At 47.9% G+C, this 16,447-nt stretch overlaps 2 protein-coding genes across 2 annotated transcripts in view; one reads left to right on the forward strand and one right to left on the reverse strand.

Annotated features, from left to right (window-relative positions):
* Positions 1–6,920, forward strand: part of SAP30 (Sin3A associated protein 30kDa) — a 7,877-nt gene extending 957 nt beyond the window's left edge. Inside the window, exons 2-4 of the mRNA XM_014948403.1 lie at positions 1,234–1,356; positions 4,077–4,175; positions 6,538–6,920. Coding sequence (XP_014803889.1) covers positions 1,234–1,356; positions 4,077–4,175; positions 6,538–6,660 — 345 coding nt within the window. The 3' untranslated portion in view covers positions 6,661–6,920. The remainder of the gene's footprint in view (positions 1–1,233; positions 1,357–4,076; positions 4,176–6,537) is intronic.
* Positions 6,921–8,991: 2,071 nt separating this feature from the next.
* SCRG1 (stimulator of chondrogenesis 1) lies at positions 8,992–14,181 on the reverse strand. Its single transcript, XM_014948405.1, has 3 exons — positions 14,063–14,181; positions 10,269–10,530; positions 8,992–9,762 (listed from the first exon to the last, which is right to left on the reverse strand). Exons 2-3 carry the CDS (start codon positions 10,502–10,504, stop codon positions 9,708–9,710), a joined length of 291 nt encoding a protein of 96 aa, XP_014803891.1. The 5' UTR covers positions 10,505–10,530; positions 14,063–14,181; the 3' UTR covers positions 8,992–9,707.
* Between the last annotated feature and the right edge of the window lie 2,266 nt (positions 14,182–16,447).

Genomic DNA, 16,447 nt, shown 5'->3' on the forward strand with positions numbered 1-16,447 from the left:
CCCCCCCCCCCCCGCCGGCACGGCCCTTCCCGCCCGCCCCGCCGCCATCGGGCGGGAAGGCGGCGGGAGCGGCTCCGGCGGGAGCGGGAAAGGCAGCGGGAAGCCCTGCGGTGGGATCGGGGCGGGACACCGGGAAACCCTCCGTCTGGACCGGGAAACCCTTTCGGCGGGACGGGGTAGGCACCGGGAAACCCTCCGGTGGGAGCGGGAAGGCGCCGGGAAACCTTCCGGCGGGAGCGGGCCGGGACGAGGCGCCGGGAAACTGTCCGGTGGCAGCGGGGCAGGCAGCTGGGACACCCTGCGGCGGGAGGTGGGCAGGAGACCGGGACACCCTCCGGGTGGGAGCCAGGCGGGAGACCGGGAAAGCCTCCGGTGGGACCGGACCGGGATAAAGTGACCGGGAAAGCCTCCGGTGGGAGAGGGGCAAGATGACTGGGAAAGCCTCCGGTGGGACCGGGAAGGGGCAAGAGACCAGGAAACCCTCCGGTGGGACCAGGCTGGGGCAGGGCACCGGGAAAACCTCTGGTGGGACCAGGACAGGAGACTGGGAAAGTCTCCGGAGGGACCGGGTCAGGGCAGGAAACCGGGAAACCCTCCGGTGGCAGCGGGAAGCCCCCAGGCAACCCTCTGGTGGGACCGGGTTGGGGCAGGAGACTTAGGAAAGCCTCCAGTGGAACTGGGCCAGGAGACCAGGCAACCCTCCGGTGGGATCGGAGACCTTGGGAAACCTCACCGGTGGGACCAGGAGAGGGCAAGAGACTGGGATACCCTCTGGTGGGACTGGGATAGGAGACCGGGAAACCTTCTGGTGGGACCGGGATAGGAGACCGGGAAACCTTCTGGTGGGACCGGGCCAGGACAAGAGACCGGGAGACCTTCCAGTGGGATCGGGATGAGGCAAGACACTGGGAAACCTTCTGGTGGGATGCAAGATGTCAGGAAACCCTCCGGTGGGACCAGGATGGGGTAAAAACCCGGGAAACCCTCTGATGGGGCCAGAGCAAGATGTCAGGAAACCCTCTAGTGGGATTGGGATGGGGCAAGACACTGGGAAACCCTCTGGTGGGACCGGGATGGGGCAAGACACTGGGAAACCCTCTGGTGGGACCAGGACGGGGCAAGAACCCCAACGAAACAAAGTTTCGTTGGGGTTCTTGCCCCATCCTGGTCCCACCAGAGGGTTTCAAGTCACTGGGGTGAAGCATCTTCAAATAATCTGTGACCCCCCTCCAGGCGAGACATCTCTACATCTGCGACTTCCACAAAAACTTAATTCAGAGCGTGAGGAACAGGAGGAAGAGGAAAGGCAGCGACGACGACGGCGACTCGCCGGTACAAGACGTCGACACTCCAGAGGTAACGAAACGCCTTGCGTTTGGGGTTTTTTTTCATTTATTTTTAAATTTATTTATATATTTTTTTTCTTCTCCTAATTGTTGTGCTAAGCTTGTTCTTGCCCTCGGCGTGTTTTGGGGCGTGCGTGGAAAGGGGAGGACTCCTGAGTCACTCGGTTCTTAACGTAACAAAAGCTAAATGAGTTTTACGGGGTTGTTTTCTGCATTAATTGTGGAATGAATAAGGCTGATTTGCCTGGAGAAGGCTCCAGGGAGACCTTAGAGCCCCTTCCGGTCCCTCAAGGGGCTCCAGGAGAGATGGGGAGGGACTCTGGATCAGGGAGGGGAGCCCTAGGGAGAAAGGGGAAGGGTTTGACACTGAAAGAGGGTAGATGGAGGCGAGATGTGGGGAAGAACTTGTTTGCTGTGAGGGTGGTGAGAGCCTGGCCCAGGTTGGCCCAAGAAGCTGTGGCTGCCCCATCCCTGGAGGGGTTCAAGGCCAGGCTGGAGGGGGGTGTCGGGGGAGTTGGACTAGACGGTCTTTTAACGTCCCTTCCAACCCAAATTATTCTACGACTTTCTAGATTATTCCTAAGTACCTGCCAGTTCGCTCAGAAAACTGCTATTTTCAGCTTTCTCCTTCTCCAGCATCCTCTCAGAAACCTGCCTGTGGCAGAGGGGGTGGGACTAGGTGACCTTTAAAGGTCCCTTCGCACCCGAACTCTTCTCTAATTCTCTAACAAGGTGCTCTGCTGGGTGTCAGCACAGCCTGCTCTCTGCGGGAGGGGACAGCCTGAGGGGTTGCTCTAAAGCCTGAATTTAACACCATCCTTTCCGGTCGGCGTCTGCGGGTACCGGGGACGTGTGGGGTGAAACCTGGGGCACGTGGCTGCGGCCCGAAGGCCGAGAGGATCCTCTAAGAGGATTTGAAGGGATTGGGAGTAGCTGGCTGCTGGGCTGTGTCCTTTGTCCCCGAAATATCTGTGGGAAATGCACGTTCTGGGTGGGTGCAGGTGGCTCTGGCGCGGCTGGAATCGCAGCTCTCCTCAAAGGCTCCTCAAAGCCTCCTGCAAGGGGGTTTCTCACACAAGAGTTACAAAACGTGTCACAGCTGATGGGTATCTCTGGAACAAAAAAATCTTCTATAATTCTCTAACGAGGTGCTCTGCTGGGTGTCAGCACAGCCTGCTCTCTGCGGGAGGGGACAGCCTGAGGGGTTGCTCTAAAGCCTGAATTTAACACCATCCTTTCCGGTCGGCGTCTGCGGGTACCGGGGACGTGTGGGGTGAAACCTGGGGCACGTGGCTGCGGCCCGAAGGCCGAGAGGATCCTCTAAGAGGATTTGAAGGGATTGGGAGTAGCTGGCTGCTGGGCTGTGTCCTTTGTCCCCGAAATATCTGTGGGAAATGCACGTTCTGGGTGGGTGCAGGTGGCTCTGGCGCGGCCGGAATCGCAGCTCTCCTCAAAGCCTTCTGTGAGAGGGTTTCTCACACAAGAGTTACGAAACGTGTTACAGCTGATGGGTATCTCTGGAACAAAAAAAAGCAGTTTTGTTTTGGTGTTTTTTTTTTAATGGTATTGCTGCAGGAAAGAAAACTGCCCGGAAAGCATTTTTGAGGAGTTTCAGGTGCCCGTTGGCTCTTGACCCTCTTGCTTCCCACTTGCTCTCCAGTTTACTGAGGCAGGGATAAAAATACCCTTCTTCCCAAGGCTTTCCAGACCCTCCCGTTCCCATCTGGAAGGGAACCATCGTGCCCATTGTTACCTGTTGGACGTGGTGCTGGTGGCTTGGGGGACGTGGTGGGAAGCTGCCGTGACGCCCCAGGGCGTGGGGTCCCCACTGCGAGGTGGGAAGTGGGATTTGTGCCGTGTTAAACTTCAGAAGAGCAAAGGGTACCCATCCCCTGTCGTGCCAGGCAGCATCACATCAATTTTTGGCCAAGTTACCAAGTTTTGGGGAGTTGTCCCCGTAACTCCCACCCGGGGCTGGTGGAGCAGGGAGGGGTGTGAAGAGCGAGAGCAGGGTTTTCTTCTTGCACCTTAAGCCAAAAAAAGCCCTGATGTTCTAGACTTTTTCCTGCTTCCAGCACCTGCTGTCTCACGGGGCCCACGTGCTGTATCTTGGTAAAATTTGTGTAAAATTTGATGGCTGAATTCACAGTTTAGGGGCTTCCTTGGAGTCAGCATCTTCAGAGCGAGAGCAGGGTTTTCTTCTTGCACCTTAAGCCAAAAAAAGCCCTGATGTTCTAGACTTTTTCCTGCTTTCAGCACCTGCCGTCTCACGGGGCCCACATGCTGTATCTTGGTAAAATTTGATGGCTGAAATCACAATTTAGGGGCTTCCTTGGAGTCAGCATCTTCACACCTGACAGTTGCTACTGGGCTTTGTGTTATTAAATGCTCAAACGTGGGAACAAACAAAAAAAAACCCAGAACAGATTAAAGGACAGTCATGAGTTCCAAATATTATATTAATTATTGTCCAAATATTATATTAAAGGGGGGCAGAGCTGTGCTGGGCAGTGGTGAAATGCTCTGAAACCCATTGGGGCTGCTCTCCTTTCCACGGGAAGGTGCCGGGTGGAGTTTTTTGGTCAAAAAGAGATTTGCTGAGGTCCCTGCCTGTCTGTGAGATTCCAGAATGGTTTTGGGGAGGTGAACTACAAATGACGGAATCCTTTTCAATGATGTCATTCTTTTCCCTACTTTTTCCTCACTTTTTCCTCACTTTTTCTCTTCCAGGTTGATTTATATCAGTTACAAGTAAACACACTTCGAAGGTACAAAAGACACTTCAAGCTACAGACCAGGCCGGGGCTCAACAAAGCACAGCTCGTTGAGGTACGTGGGACTGTCCCCCACCAGAAAACCCCCCTCCCTGGGGTCTGGGGCTTCCTGCCTCAAAAACCCTGTGAAATACGGATTTTGGGAAAAAAAAAAAAGGGAGCTGCTCATCTGGCTTCCTTCGGTGCCCCTCCCCGGGCTCCCCAGCTGGGTAAAACAAAAGTTCAAGTTATTTTCCTTAACTTTCCTCAAGGAGCTTAAAAATCTGGGGTGGAGTTGGGGATGGTGAGAGGGTCTGTGTGTCCCTGAATGTCACGGATTTACGGTCTGCGCGTTGGTCCCACCTTCACCCGAATCCTCCTGCTGAAAAGAGCTAAAAAACTTAAAGGAAAAAAAAGAGCTAAAAGAACTAAAAGTGCGGTGTGGCGGTGGGAAGGTTCAGGCTTTGCTTTAAAAAACTCATTATTGCAAACCTGCCTGGTTCTCTAAAGTATGGGAAGGTGAAGAGCAAGCTTCTGTTGATAATTAATCCTGTTAATTTAAACCACTGGCTTCTGCCACTGGAAAACTGGAACTTTATGAAATTAGTTTTGTTTTGGTTTTTTTTTATTGAGCTGTGAGTTGAACGGTGTGCGAGAGCCACTTTGCTGCGCAGAAATGGGATTTTAAAGGAATTTTTCGGCCCTGTGAAGGCACAGTTCCAGCTGGTGTGGGAGGAGAAGTAGTGCTCTCCTCCTCCCAGGGAGGCATGGATGCTTTTTCCCCCGGTTTGTGCCATGATATTTTAATTAAAATATATTTTAATCCTCCTACCTCGGTGCAAACCTTGTGTCGGTCTCTCCTTTAATCTGCCCGGATTAAAGTCTGGATTCTTAAACGGGAGGGAGGTCTCAGGGCTGGGAATAGCGCGGCTGTCACTAGGAATAAGGATTTAAAATCCATTTCTGTTTTCTTACCTGGGAGCGGAGGCAGAGCTGGCTCCTGACTGAGCAGGGCTGTGAGTTTGAAGGAGCAGGAGTGGGGTTTTTCCCCCAAACCTGGCGTTTCTAGGGCTCTGCTTCAGGTGGGTCTCTGGTTCCTGGTGTATGGCAGCCGCTCCTCCAACCAGGGCTTAAAAATCCACCCTAAGGGACTCTGCAAAGTGTGTTGCTGTGATTTTTTTGAGGGTGGAGTTTGGAAGTTGAACTTTCTGACTTTATTTATACTTTCCCTCTGGGGCAGTTAAATGAGCATCCCTTTATCCTCACTCCTCCTTGCCGATTTTAACCAAAAGCATTCCAGGAACAGCCCAGGACGGGGCTGGGGCAGGTGTGGTGTTTGGAGAGGTTTCTTTTAAAGTTGGGGCTCGTTTTGATGAAGGGAAAAGCTTCTGGAAAGACCAAAGTGCCTGGAGAGCTGTGTAGAGATTGCCACATTTCAGCATGGTGAATGGTCACCAGGGACAGCTCTGTTTCGAAGAGCTGAGTGTTGGGTTGTGATTCCCAAAGGCTCTTGTTCTGTCTGAGCCCTTCTGGGGGTGAGGACAGTGTCCCCCTCCCGAGCCTCCCGCTGCCGCCTCTGCTTCCTGCGCTCTCCCTCTGCTGATATCCCACAGTCAGTACTGGCTTGCTTTATTTGATTTATTTCTTCATTTAGTTATTACAGCTTTGACCACAGAGGTGCAATGATGCTCCCTACTTCTTTGGAGAACTCTTTCTTTCTTTTTTTTTTTTTATTTCTTTTTTTTTTTATTTTTTTTTTTCCCCTTTTTTTTTCTTTCTTTTTTCCCCTTTTTTCTTTTTTTTCCCCCCTTTTTTCCCCTTTCTCTTTTTTTTTTCCCCTTTTTTCCCCTTTCTCTTTTTTTTCCCCCCTTTTTTCCCCTTTCTCTTTTTTTTCCCCCCTTTTTTCCCCTTTCTCTTTTTTTTCCCCCCTTTTTTCCCCTTTCTCTTTTTTTTCCCCCCTTTTTTCCCCTTTCTCTTTTTTTTCCCCCCTTTTTTCCCCTTTCTCTTTTTTTTCCCCCCTTTTTTCCCCTTTCTCTTTTTTTTTCCCCCTTTTTTCCCCTTTCTCTTTTTTTTCCCCCCTTTTTTCCCCTTTCTCTTTTTTTTTTTTCCCCTTTTTTCCCCTTTCTCTTTTTTCCCCTTTCTCTTTCCATTCTCTTTTTTTTCTGTTCTCTTTTCCCCCCATGAAAGTTCTCTATGCTGTTTACTTAGCAAACAAGGGCACAATCTGCTCTATTTGCTTCGCAGTTCTCAATAAAATGCTTCTTGTCCTACCTTTTTTCCTGACTATTAAAGACTCTTGGGGAGAGGCAGGGGTTTAGTTCCCTTTTTAAGCTTCGTGATCGCACTCGGAAGCTCTCAATGTCGTCCGTTTAAGTGTGAATCCCCGTTTCCTGCGCGCCAGGGTGGGTGCTGAATTTCCTTGCCCTCTTCCTTCCCAGATCATCGGCTGCCACTTCAGGACAATCCCGGTGAACGAGAAGGACACCTTAACCTATTTCATCTACTCAGTGAAGAACGACAAGAACAAGCCTGACCTGAAGCTGGACAGTGGGGTCCATTAGGACGGGGCAGGTCGGGACTGAGGCCCCGGCCCCGAATCAAAAGACTGAGGGTTTTTGTCGATACGCAAAAGCTTTCTTTCTAACTTCTTTTTTTTTGGGGGGGTTTTTTGGGGTTGTTTTTTTTTTTTTCTTCCCCAGAGAGTTTGTCTCTGTTTTATTTTTTCATAACCTGGCTGATCTGTTTGAAAAACCATCTCTTAACGAAATGAATTTCCTCAGCAGAAGTATTTTAAATAAATATCACTGATATTGTTGCTCAAGTGGGTGTGTCTGTAACTTATTTAGTGAGTTACCTGTACCTGATAGTTAAGCTTGGACTAATTATGTCAGAATATTAAAGTATTTTTCAATTAAAGCGTGCCAAGGATGTATTTATGAATGTACCTCAGGTTCTCATGACGCAATGCCTTTTTTTTAAGCTGTGGCAGATTTGGCAATAGGTTTTTTTCCCAAGGTAAAAGGCTTTAAGTGATGGTTCCAGTTGTTGGTTGGGCAGAAAGGGCTGAATAACGTTTCCTTTTTTTTTTCCCCTTTGGAAAGAAGAATTTACGGGGGCTTTGATTTGTTGATTCGCCTTGTCCTTGCTGGGATACCCAAACTGTATAAGAAAAATATCCAGCTGTACTTCTGCTTTTAATTGAGTATCTTGGTGAAGTCTGATGTCAGGGATGACAAAAGGAGTGACTCCTTGTGCTGTCCTTGAGCTCTCGTGCCAGTCCCGGGGTGCAGAGTGTGGAATGTTTGATTCCTGTCTGCTGTAGGGGACTCGCCTCGGCTGGAGGGAAGGTGGAGGGAGAAGGGTTCTCGTCCTAAAGCGGAGGAGGACGCAGCTCCGTCCTCTTCACTTGGCATTTGCTGCAAGTCTAAACCTTACCAGATGTTTAAAAGCTTTTTCTGAATTTGGGGGGAAACCGAGAAAGCTGTGTTTGTGTGGTCTGATCTGCTCAATGTTTGTGAGTTTTTTATGAAACCTGCAACTGAGATGCTCCACTTTGTGTTCCTGACCCTCGCGTGGAGCCGCAGGGTGACAAACCCTGCCCTCGGACACCAGCCCTGGGGGGGCAGATTGCTTTCACCTGCAGCTTTTTATTGTTTTATGTATTTCCACAAGAGAGTTCTGCAGGGCTGGTCTTGGGGGTGGCAACTAAAATTGGTACTGGGGCTCCAGGGAGACCTTAGAGCCCCTTCCAGTCCCTCAAGGGGCTCCAGGAGAGATGGGGAGGGACTCTGGATGAGGGAGGGGAGCCCTAGGAGGAGGGGGAAGGGTTTGACACTGAAAGAGGGGAGATGGAGCTGAGCTGTGGGGAAGAACTTGTTTGGTGTGAGGGTGGCGAGAGCCTGGCCCAGGTTGCCCAGAGAAGCTGTGGCTGCCCCATCCCTGGAGGGGTTCAAGGGCAGGTTGGAGGGGGCTTGGAGCAACCTGGTCTGGTGGGAAGTGTCCCTGCCCAGGGCAGGGGTGGCACAGGGGGGGCTTTAAGGTCCCTTCCCACCTTCTGTGATTGTAAATTTCCAGGGGAGACCACTCTTGGGGCAGTGATCCCTCAGTGACCCCATCCTGCTGCAGGTGGAAAGTGGCACCGTTTTTTCTCCGGCGCACTATGGATTTTCCAGGAGCAGCGGAAGGAAAGGAACTGCAAAACTGACCTTACTGCCCGGATTTGCATCTGCCTTAATTTTTTCTGGGTGCAGCTGTGAATGTCAGGCATCTGCAACGTGGACCATGTAGAAACTCGAGGACACCAACGGGAGTGACTGGCCCTGGTTACTGATGGAAGCTTCCGGAGGACGTTGCACAGGAGCAGACACCAAATATTTTCTTAGCAGAGCATCAACTTTGGATATTTTGACCGCGGCTTGCCAGATTTATGGGTTGTTTTGTGCGTCGTTGTTTGGTTGGGTTTTTTTTTTTACCCTTAATTGATGATTTGGTTGGAAGCCCAAATGACTCAGGAATAATTACGTGAACTGGGCTTGAAAAGCCTGGCGACACAAACTGTGTGTTTAACAGCCGGGAGCCTCAAAATTACTTGGCAAAAATAGCACAGGCGGATTTACTTGAAACATGTATTATTTATTATTTGCTGTGTGTAATCGGCCCCCGCCATCCAGCCCTCGATTACTGACGGAGGAAGAAAAGCTGTTGTGGTGACAGGGTGAGGGGGAACTCGGCTCTGGGGGACCCTGTTTCAAACAAAGCTTGATTGAAAGAGCTGATTACATGGATTTTTTTTGTTGCCTTAACAGACTTTGCATCCGTCCCATCCTCTTTAGGCATCTGTCTGAATACATATATATAATGTATATACACACACACTACTGTAACTGTTCTCGTATTTTGAATGTTCAACGTTTATGTTTAACATTATTTTAAAATGTTTAAAAAATTCAATTAAGCAATGTAAGGTTTTACAGGTCACATAGTTAATGCAGGGGAACTGTTAGATATAATGAAGACCCAAGTGTGATTTAGCATCGTTAATGTGAGTTTTGATTTTTTTTTTTTTTTTCCAGTGGAATTTTCAAATACGAATGGTGAGACTTTGTCTTTTGTATTTTGTTGTGCATTTTAAATGGGAGGTGGCAGGCCATCTGCAGCAGCGCTGGGGACCCATCAGCTCCAGCTTCAACCAGCCGTTAGCCGTGGTGGCCATAAAGCTGTAGGAAGCTGCCGTAGGTCGCCACGAGAGTCCTGGTCCTGGTGAGGTGAAGCCTCAGGCCAGGAGTTTCTTCATCCGTAGCAATCAAGAATGTTGTGCTGAGTGAGAGGAGGTGGGCTTCGTGTGGGGGGATGAAGACCAGGATGAGTTAGGAGCTTCTAGAGTCTTCTACGCCATGATGGGGAGGAAGGCAGCTACCACATTTGAAAGGAGAACTTCTTACCTATCTGAGATTCTGAAAAGGAAACTTTTCTACAGTGTAAAAAGCGTTGCTGTCTTGTGGTTAGAAAGGAAGGGGTTTTGTTGTTGTTGTTTTGTTTTTCCCCCAGAAACATTTATGACATGATTGTAGAACAACCCTTGTTGTCTTCACTGAGGACTTGGAGTCGGTCACTGACCATTGCAGGGGATCACGAAGGATATCTTTGGTCCAAAGAAAATATCCCTGAAAGACATTGCCAGATATTTAAATAATTGTTGCTTTACTGGAGCTTTCACATGACATTAATTTCCAGTTATGGGCCCTTTCCAACCTGGACAATTCTGTGATTCTATCACCTCCAGAGGTCCCTTCCAACCCCGACCATTCGACCTGGACAATTCTGTGATTCTATCTCCAGAGGTCCCTGCCAACCCCAACCATTCTGTGATTCATTGCAAAGTGCTGTCAGTAGGAATCTGATGCAGCAGTTCTAGCTAGTTCAGGTCAAACAGAAGAGTCCAAAGGTGGGTGATGTCAATGCTGAAGTCCCCTGTAATGGGACGTGGGTTTACAAAACAGGCTAAGCATGTCCCCTGAGAAACAAAACCTGAAAACTGGCAGCGTTTTGGCTAATTGGCTCTATCTTGGTATAATTTCAAACCCTCTGAGGTGATGCCTGTCTACAACGATGGCTGTAGGGACCACAATCCGGGTCATGGCATGTGGGATGGGATGGCAAGAGGTCTTACTTGGGGCAGCAGAGCAGCTCATCGTGGTGGCAGTAACAAATCTCCTCGCATCCCTGCCCTGCCCAGAAGTGGTCCTGCAGACCAGCCTGGATCTGCCGGAGGTTCTGGTGGTCCTGGGGGATGCTGTGGCAGCGCAGGTCTCCCAGGGCTCTCCTGGAGCAGGCGGGACGGCGGGAGGGGACGGCGAGGACGGACAGGAGGGAGCTCAGCAGGACCAGCGCCGGGACCATCCTCATCTCTGCTGGGGTTCCTGCAGCTGGGGCTGGAGAGAGAGGAGGTAGGTGAGACCAGGAGAGCTCCTGAGCAGATCCCTTTCCCCAGTTTGCTTTCCTGGGGACTTTCAGAGGTTTGAGCCTGAGCCCTGGAGAGTGCTGTCTTCCAGGAGGTAAATAATATTGTGGCAGAACTGATGGACCAGGCTGCCCAGGGAAGCAGTGGAGCCACCATCCCTGCAGGTAGACGGGTAGACGTGGCATTTAGGGTTGTGGGTTAGTGGTGGTTTTTGTCAGTTTTGGGTTGATGGTTGGACTCAATGACCTTAAGGGGCCCTTCCAACCCAAACGATTCTATGGTTCTATATTAATTACTTTCTGTGCAACCTTGAGGATCCTTTCATGGGGAACCGAGGCTTCTGGTGCTGGAAATGATTCTGTGGTTCTATATTAATTACTTTCTGTGCAGCCTTGAGGATCCTTTCATGGGGAACCGAGGCTTCTGGTGCTGGAAATGCTGTTCCTTTGGCCTCTCACCCCGAGAACATTGCTCTGGGCTGGTGGTGCCTGAGGTGGTGCTTGGGGCGGTGTAAGGGGATGCAGTGATTGCTGCCAGACCAGGGGGTCTCTGGGTGCATTTCCTTCCCTTCCTGCCCGTTATGCCCATGGAAACAAGAGTCACCCACAAAAAATTAAGAGTATTTTTCCTCATTTAAAAAAAACCCCAAACACCTGCTGATGGAATCCTCCATCAGGGGCAGCTCAAGAAGCTGAAGCCATGAGGAGCCCAGAGGCTGCAGCTCTGCCTCATTCCACTCTGGCCTCCTGCAGTAGGGCTGAGAACGTTCTTTAATCTTTTTTATTATTATTATTTGAGTCCTGCGAACTGTCTTTTTACAGGAGGTCATCATGGTTCAAGTGATGCTCCTTTTTACAGTGTGGGATGGATGATTCCTTGCACAGCTCTGCCAACCAGGCTTTCCAGCAGCCCGTCCCATGCCAGCTCTGTACTTTATTTTCTGTATTTTTTAGTATTTTTTCCTGGGCAGTTACCTCACACACACCCCCACCCCCCAGCTATCTTGCTGATCTTCCATTGCCTCAGGCCAGGAATGACACACCACAGATTCTAGCTAAGAAAATCTGGGAATTTGGATTCAGAATAGGGACAAAATACTGTGCTTTGATGCTCTTCAATTATACTTCTCCATAAGATTTTGTGCAAACTAGGGTTTTTGAGCACCAGTAGCCAAATAAAATATTAAAAAGCAGCCAATATATTAAAGAACATGACTGAAGTAAAAATAAGCTCTTGTGTATTTTTGAACTTCTGTCGTAGAAGCAAAATTCATTGAATGATTCCTTTTAGTTTCCATGAACTTTTGAGTGGGAGACTCCCATAAACCACCAGTAATGGAGCCTTGGGGATCTATTTTTTAATTACCTTAGAGTGCAGCACTGAATAACATACTGTCTTTATTAGTTCTAGACCTCAAAACCGCTCCTCAAGTAAAGTAAACATTGTTCTAACTTTGCCTGATGTTGTTTCTTAGACTTGAGTAAAGAATCTGTATTATTATAATGATGGTTTTATTTTGTAAGAGTGTAAACATGGCCCTTAGGAGGGCTCTGCACTGAGAAGGCTAATGCTTGAAGAGGACAAGTTTGTTTATACTGTACCCTGATAAATGCCCATGTCAGGGGGTGCGATTTAACATTATTCAGTTCAAATGATTGAGCTTAATTATTTGAGTATTTAAGGGAAGAAAATTTCCATGGAAGAGAAAATTAGGAAGCAGGGGGCTTATGCCTGTGTTTCTTGTGATTGGATTATTCTGCGAGCTCTTCCCCTGAGGACTAGGCATTCATCGTATCTCGCTCTTGTGTTATTTTTTTTTAAATTTATTTAGTCCTAATAACTTGAGTGATGTTTCCCTACCTGCAGTTTGGCTGGATCGCTCTCTGGAATCTGTTCCTGGCTGCCCTGTCTGATCCAAATGCCTGGGAACCCATTCTGTCCCCAAAACAGGCAGATTTTCTAGGGGCTGTCGAATTGCTGGATTCGAACAACGGCCACTGAGAGTTTAAGGTCAGTGACTGCCTCGGGACATCGCCATGGGGTGGAATACGTATTTATTTTACTGCAATTTCATTTTTGCTTAAATATTTCCTCTGGTTTCTGGTGGGCTTTTTGTTTGTTTGTTTGTTTTTTTCCAGATCATAACACAAAGGAAACTTTTAGTCAAAAGACCCTTCTTCAAAAGGTAATTCCAGCATCCTTTTTCTTGAGAAAGTGCTGTGATTTCTTTCCCAGACCGTCCTTGCACAGAGGAAGGAGCATCACTGACCGCCTCGGTAAGGAGCAGAGGTAGTACCAGCCTGTTTATTCCCAAAGTACTTTTGCATCCCACAGAAACAGTCTTTTATCATAAGAACAAAGTGGGGGGAAATGTGATGGAGAAATCCAATCACTGAGGTGCCTCCAAGACTCTAAGCTCAGCTCTTAGAAACAGGGAAAACTGAGAAAGGGCACAAAAACGTGTATTTCGGCACCTCGAGAGACCCAAGCCTGTTTGGGAAAAGATAAATATTTACAGTTTGGTCTATCAGCTGTTAAACACACCATTAAAAAGGCATTATTAAGCAGGTCCCAGCTCCAGTTGCCTCATATTGAAAACAAGGAACGCGTTAATTGGTTCACTTCTGCTGTGTGATCTTGTCCAGTCCGCGCTGGGTTAACAACATGAGCTTAAAGTGAAACAAATTTAATATATACTTGTTTCTTAAGGTGCATTGAGTTCAAGGGCTGAAGGTATCTATGCAAAATAGAACGCTTTTTATTGCTTATTTGTTTGTCAAGTTTCCATTTCAGAAACACCTGTAAAATGCTGAGCTAAGCATGAATATTTCATATTTAACACTAATATGTGTTAGTGTGTAATAGTGAGGTTTATTAAAGCAAGAGCTTATTATGCAAGAGCTGCATAACTGATAATATTACAAAGAAAATTTTTTTTTCCCAAGGAATCGTTATGCAAGAGCTGCATAACTGATAATATTACAAAGAAAATTTTTTTCCATCAAAAAGAAAAAAAATATCCTTCAAATCACTTCTGTGTGAACAGTTGGTGCCTTGTCAGGGCGGCAGCTCCTGCCACTGAGGACAAATGTAGTGAATTTCAGTGAATTACTGCTTTGTAATTGCCATCAATACCGCGATTCTTCCCAGAAACTGAGTTCTCGTTAAAACCCGCTTAGTTTTTCCTAACGATAGCAGTTCATTGTGAACATGCCTCTCTCTATAGTCACCAATTTTGCTGCAGTATCGAGCCCCAGAAGGCAATATAGTAGTATGTTTAATGACTTCAGACGTTAATATGTAGCTTTGAAGAAGAGCAAGATAGTCAAAGAATTATCTTTAGCTGGATCGTGTCCATGCACCCGTCTCGAGGAGCATCTCTTGCCTACAATAAACCCGCTTTTCCCAAACCCTCTCCTGCCTGTTCCTGTAAATATTCCCCATTTCGCACGCCCTAACTGGCAGAAAAAGTGCAGAAGGATAATTTCAGGAGCAAGACATACCTTTCTCCTCTGCTTCGCTCCCTTCCACCTCCCAGGCAGCTGTGTCTCCGGACCCAGCCGGAGGGAGAGCCGGGGATGTGCGGGGAGGGAGGGATGAGGGATTGTGCTCCACAAACAGCCCTTTGTTGGTCCTGACTCCTGCTGGTGACCCACCATCCCTTCTCCAGCCAGGGGCCAGAGGGTGGGGATGGGGATGGGATGTTATTGGGATGGGGATGGGATGTTATTGGGATGGGGATGAGTGATGGGATGTTATCGGGATGGGATGGGATAGGGATGAGGACGGGATGTTTCCAGACTCCTCCTGCTTCAACAGAGACTAAAAGCTTCATGTTCAGAGCACCCAGAGCTGAATTATCACCTCATTTAATCTTTCCACAGACCCTTGACTGCATTGGCAAGACCTGACAGGGGAGCGATGGGTAAACATTATGGAACTCTTCAATTTGAACCCAGTGGAGTTCAACGTGTTTGGACAGTGAGTAGCCCAAGAAAAAAGACGTTTTTGCATAAAACGAAAGCTATGGAGCAATTTACTGCTGTCCCCAGCAACCTTGGCACTCATTAATCTAAAGATATACCCAACACATGGAAAATACAGAAATAATTTGACCTGTGAATGCTGTGTCTATTTATGTAAATGTTTGTATAAAATTAATATTTTCTGTGTGTTGCCCTATGCCTGTCGCCACCAAATTAATCAGGCCGTATCTTTCTCCTTAAAAACATTTCATCACCACGTTTGTGAGATACTTGGCTCTATGGGAATAAGCTGCAGAGACCGTTCCATCTGGGCTTTTGTTTACATATCACAGCATTAAAGTTTAATTGCCCGAGTGACACGTGTTTGCAGTGCAGTTCCTGCCTGACGATTAATATTTCGTGGAGGTTTTTTTTTTTTTGTTTATGGTTTCTTTTACCAGTAGTTCAGAACCACCCGTGGTATGTTTTCCTTTTGGACTAAGGATTCATTTCTGGTCTTGTGTTACTTGATGATGAGCCTAATTTAATGTGAAAAACAAACCTAAGCAGAGCTGATTTTCTCCTTTTCCTTCTCTTTTTTTTTTTTTTTCCTCTTTCATTTCTATCGCTCTCCAGTCACACGTAAAGCTCAGACATCCCCCCAGAGCATTACAATTGGAAAATTACAAGTGCCATTGACAGCCTCCTGTGGCAGCACACCGAAGGTGGAGTCCAACGTGGAATAAATCATGTTTCCAGTGACCACAGCTCATCCCTCTCCAGTCACACTTAATCACCAGGTAGGTAATGATTTTTCTTTAAAAAGCTCCCTTTGGTAGGCATCACCTATTGCTGTAGGGTTTTTATTTTCCCCCTTTATGCCTTGAAGAGGGTATGTGTCATTTATAGATTGTTTTGCCATTAGCTGCTGAGATTCCTCTTAAATTTAAACCCCAGGGCTTAGATCTGCTCGGGGCGGCTGATAAAGGAGGGGGATAGTCCCCTGGAACATCTGCCCTATCGCTCTCCAGTCACACGTAAAGCTCAGACATCCCCCCAGAGCATTACAATTGGAAAATTACAAGTGCCATTGACAGCCTCCTGTGGCAGCACACCGAAGGTGGAGTCCAACGTGGAATAAATCATGTTTCCAGTGACCACAGCTCATCCCTCTCCAGTCACACTTAATCACCAGGTAGGTAATGATTTTTCTTTAAAAAGCTCCCTTTGGTAGGCATCACCTATTGCTGTAGGGTTTTTATTTTCCCCCTTTATGCCTTGAAGAGGGTATGTGTCATTTATAGATTGTTTTGCCATTAGCTGCTGAGATTCCTCTTAAATTTAAACCCCAGGGCTTGGATCTGCTCAGGGTGGCTGATAAAAGAGGGGGATAGTCCCCTGGAACATCTGCCCTTGGTCTATTATCATCAAAAATACCCAAGACGTGTATGGGAGGTGGGGGTAGGAACTGGCAGGAACTTCTTTCCTTGATGAGCTTCTCTAAGAAATAAGATTTTTAAGACAAAGATTTTGCACAGAAAGACTAACCTGTGGTGGATACTGTTGGTCCCAGATGGATGGAGAAGGCTTCCCTGCACAAGACCAGAAGGTGGAGAAAGAAGAGGAGCAGAAGAGGAAGGATCAGTTTGGGAAGATTTCTTAATGTCCGTGGCTGTATCCATCACGTGAGATGTTGTGGAGTAAACACACCAGGGGTTTTCAGAGCCCAGTATTTTTGGGGGGGCAGATGCCTAAACCTTGCTTGGAAAGAAAGCAAGAATCTGCTCTTCTCTTGAGCTGGGAAAGGACAATCAGCAGCACAGCAATTAGCTGGCTTTACCAAGGTAAGAGCCAGTTCCTTTCTTCACAACTGTAGTGGGTGCTCTGGTTTGTGTGGGATAATTAGCAGCTGTCGTGCTTCGA

Source organism: Calidris pugnax, unplaced genomic scaffold, assembly GCF_001431845.1.
Source record: "Calidris pugnax isolate Ruff unplaced genomic scaffold, ASM143184v1 scaffold172, whole genome shotgun sequence".
Taxonomy (NCBI): Eukaryota; Metazoa; Chordata; class Aves; order Charadriiformes; family Scolopacidae; genus Calidris; species Calidris pugnax.

What these genes read in the sequence shown, in the direction of transcription:
- SCRG1 (XM_014948405.1), bottom strand. Translation starts at nt 10,504, where the DNA reads ATGAGGATGGTCCCGGCGCTGGTCCTGCTGAGCTCCCTCCTGTCCGTC. An exon ending in GAGCTGCTCTGCTGCCCCAA is followed by an intron (nt 9,763 to 10,268) that starts GTAAGACCTCTT and finishes AATGTCTTTCAG; the next exon opens with GGATATTTTCTTTGGACCAA.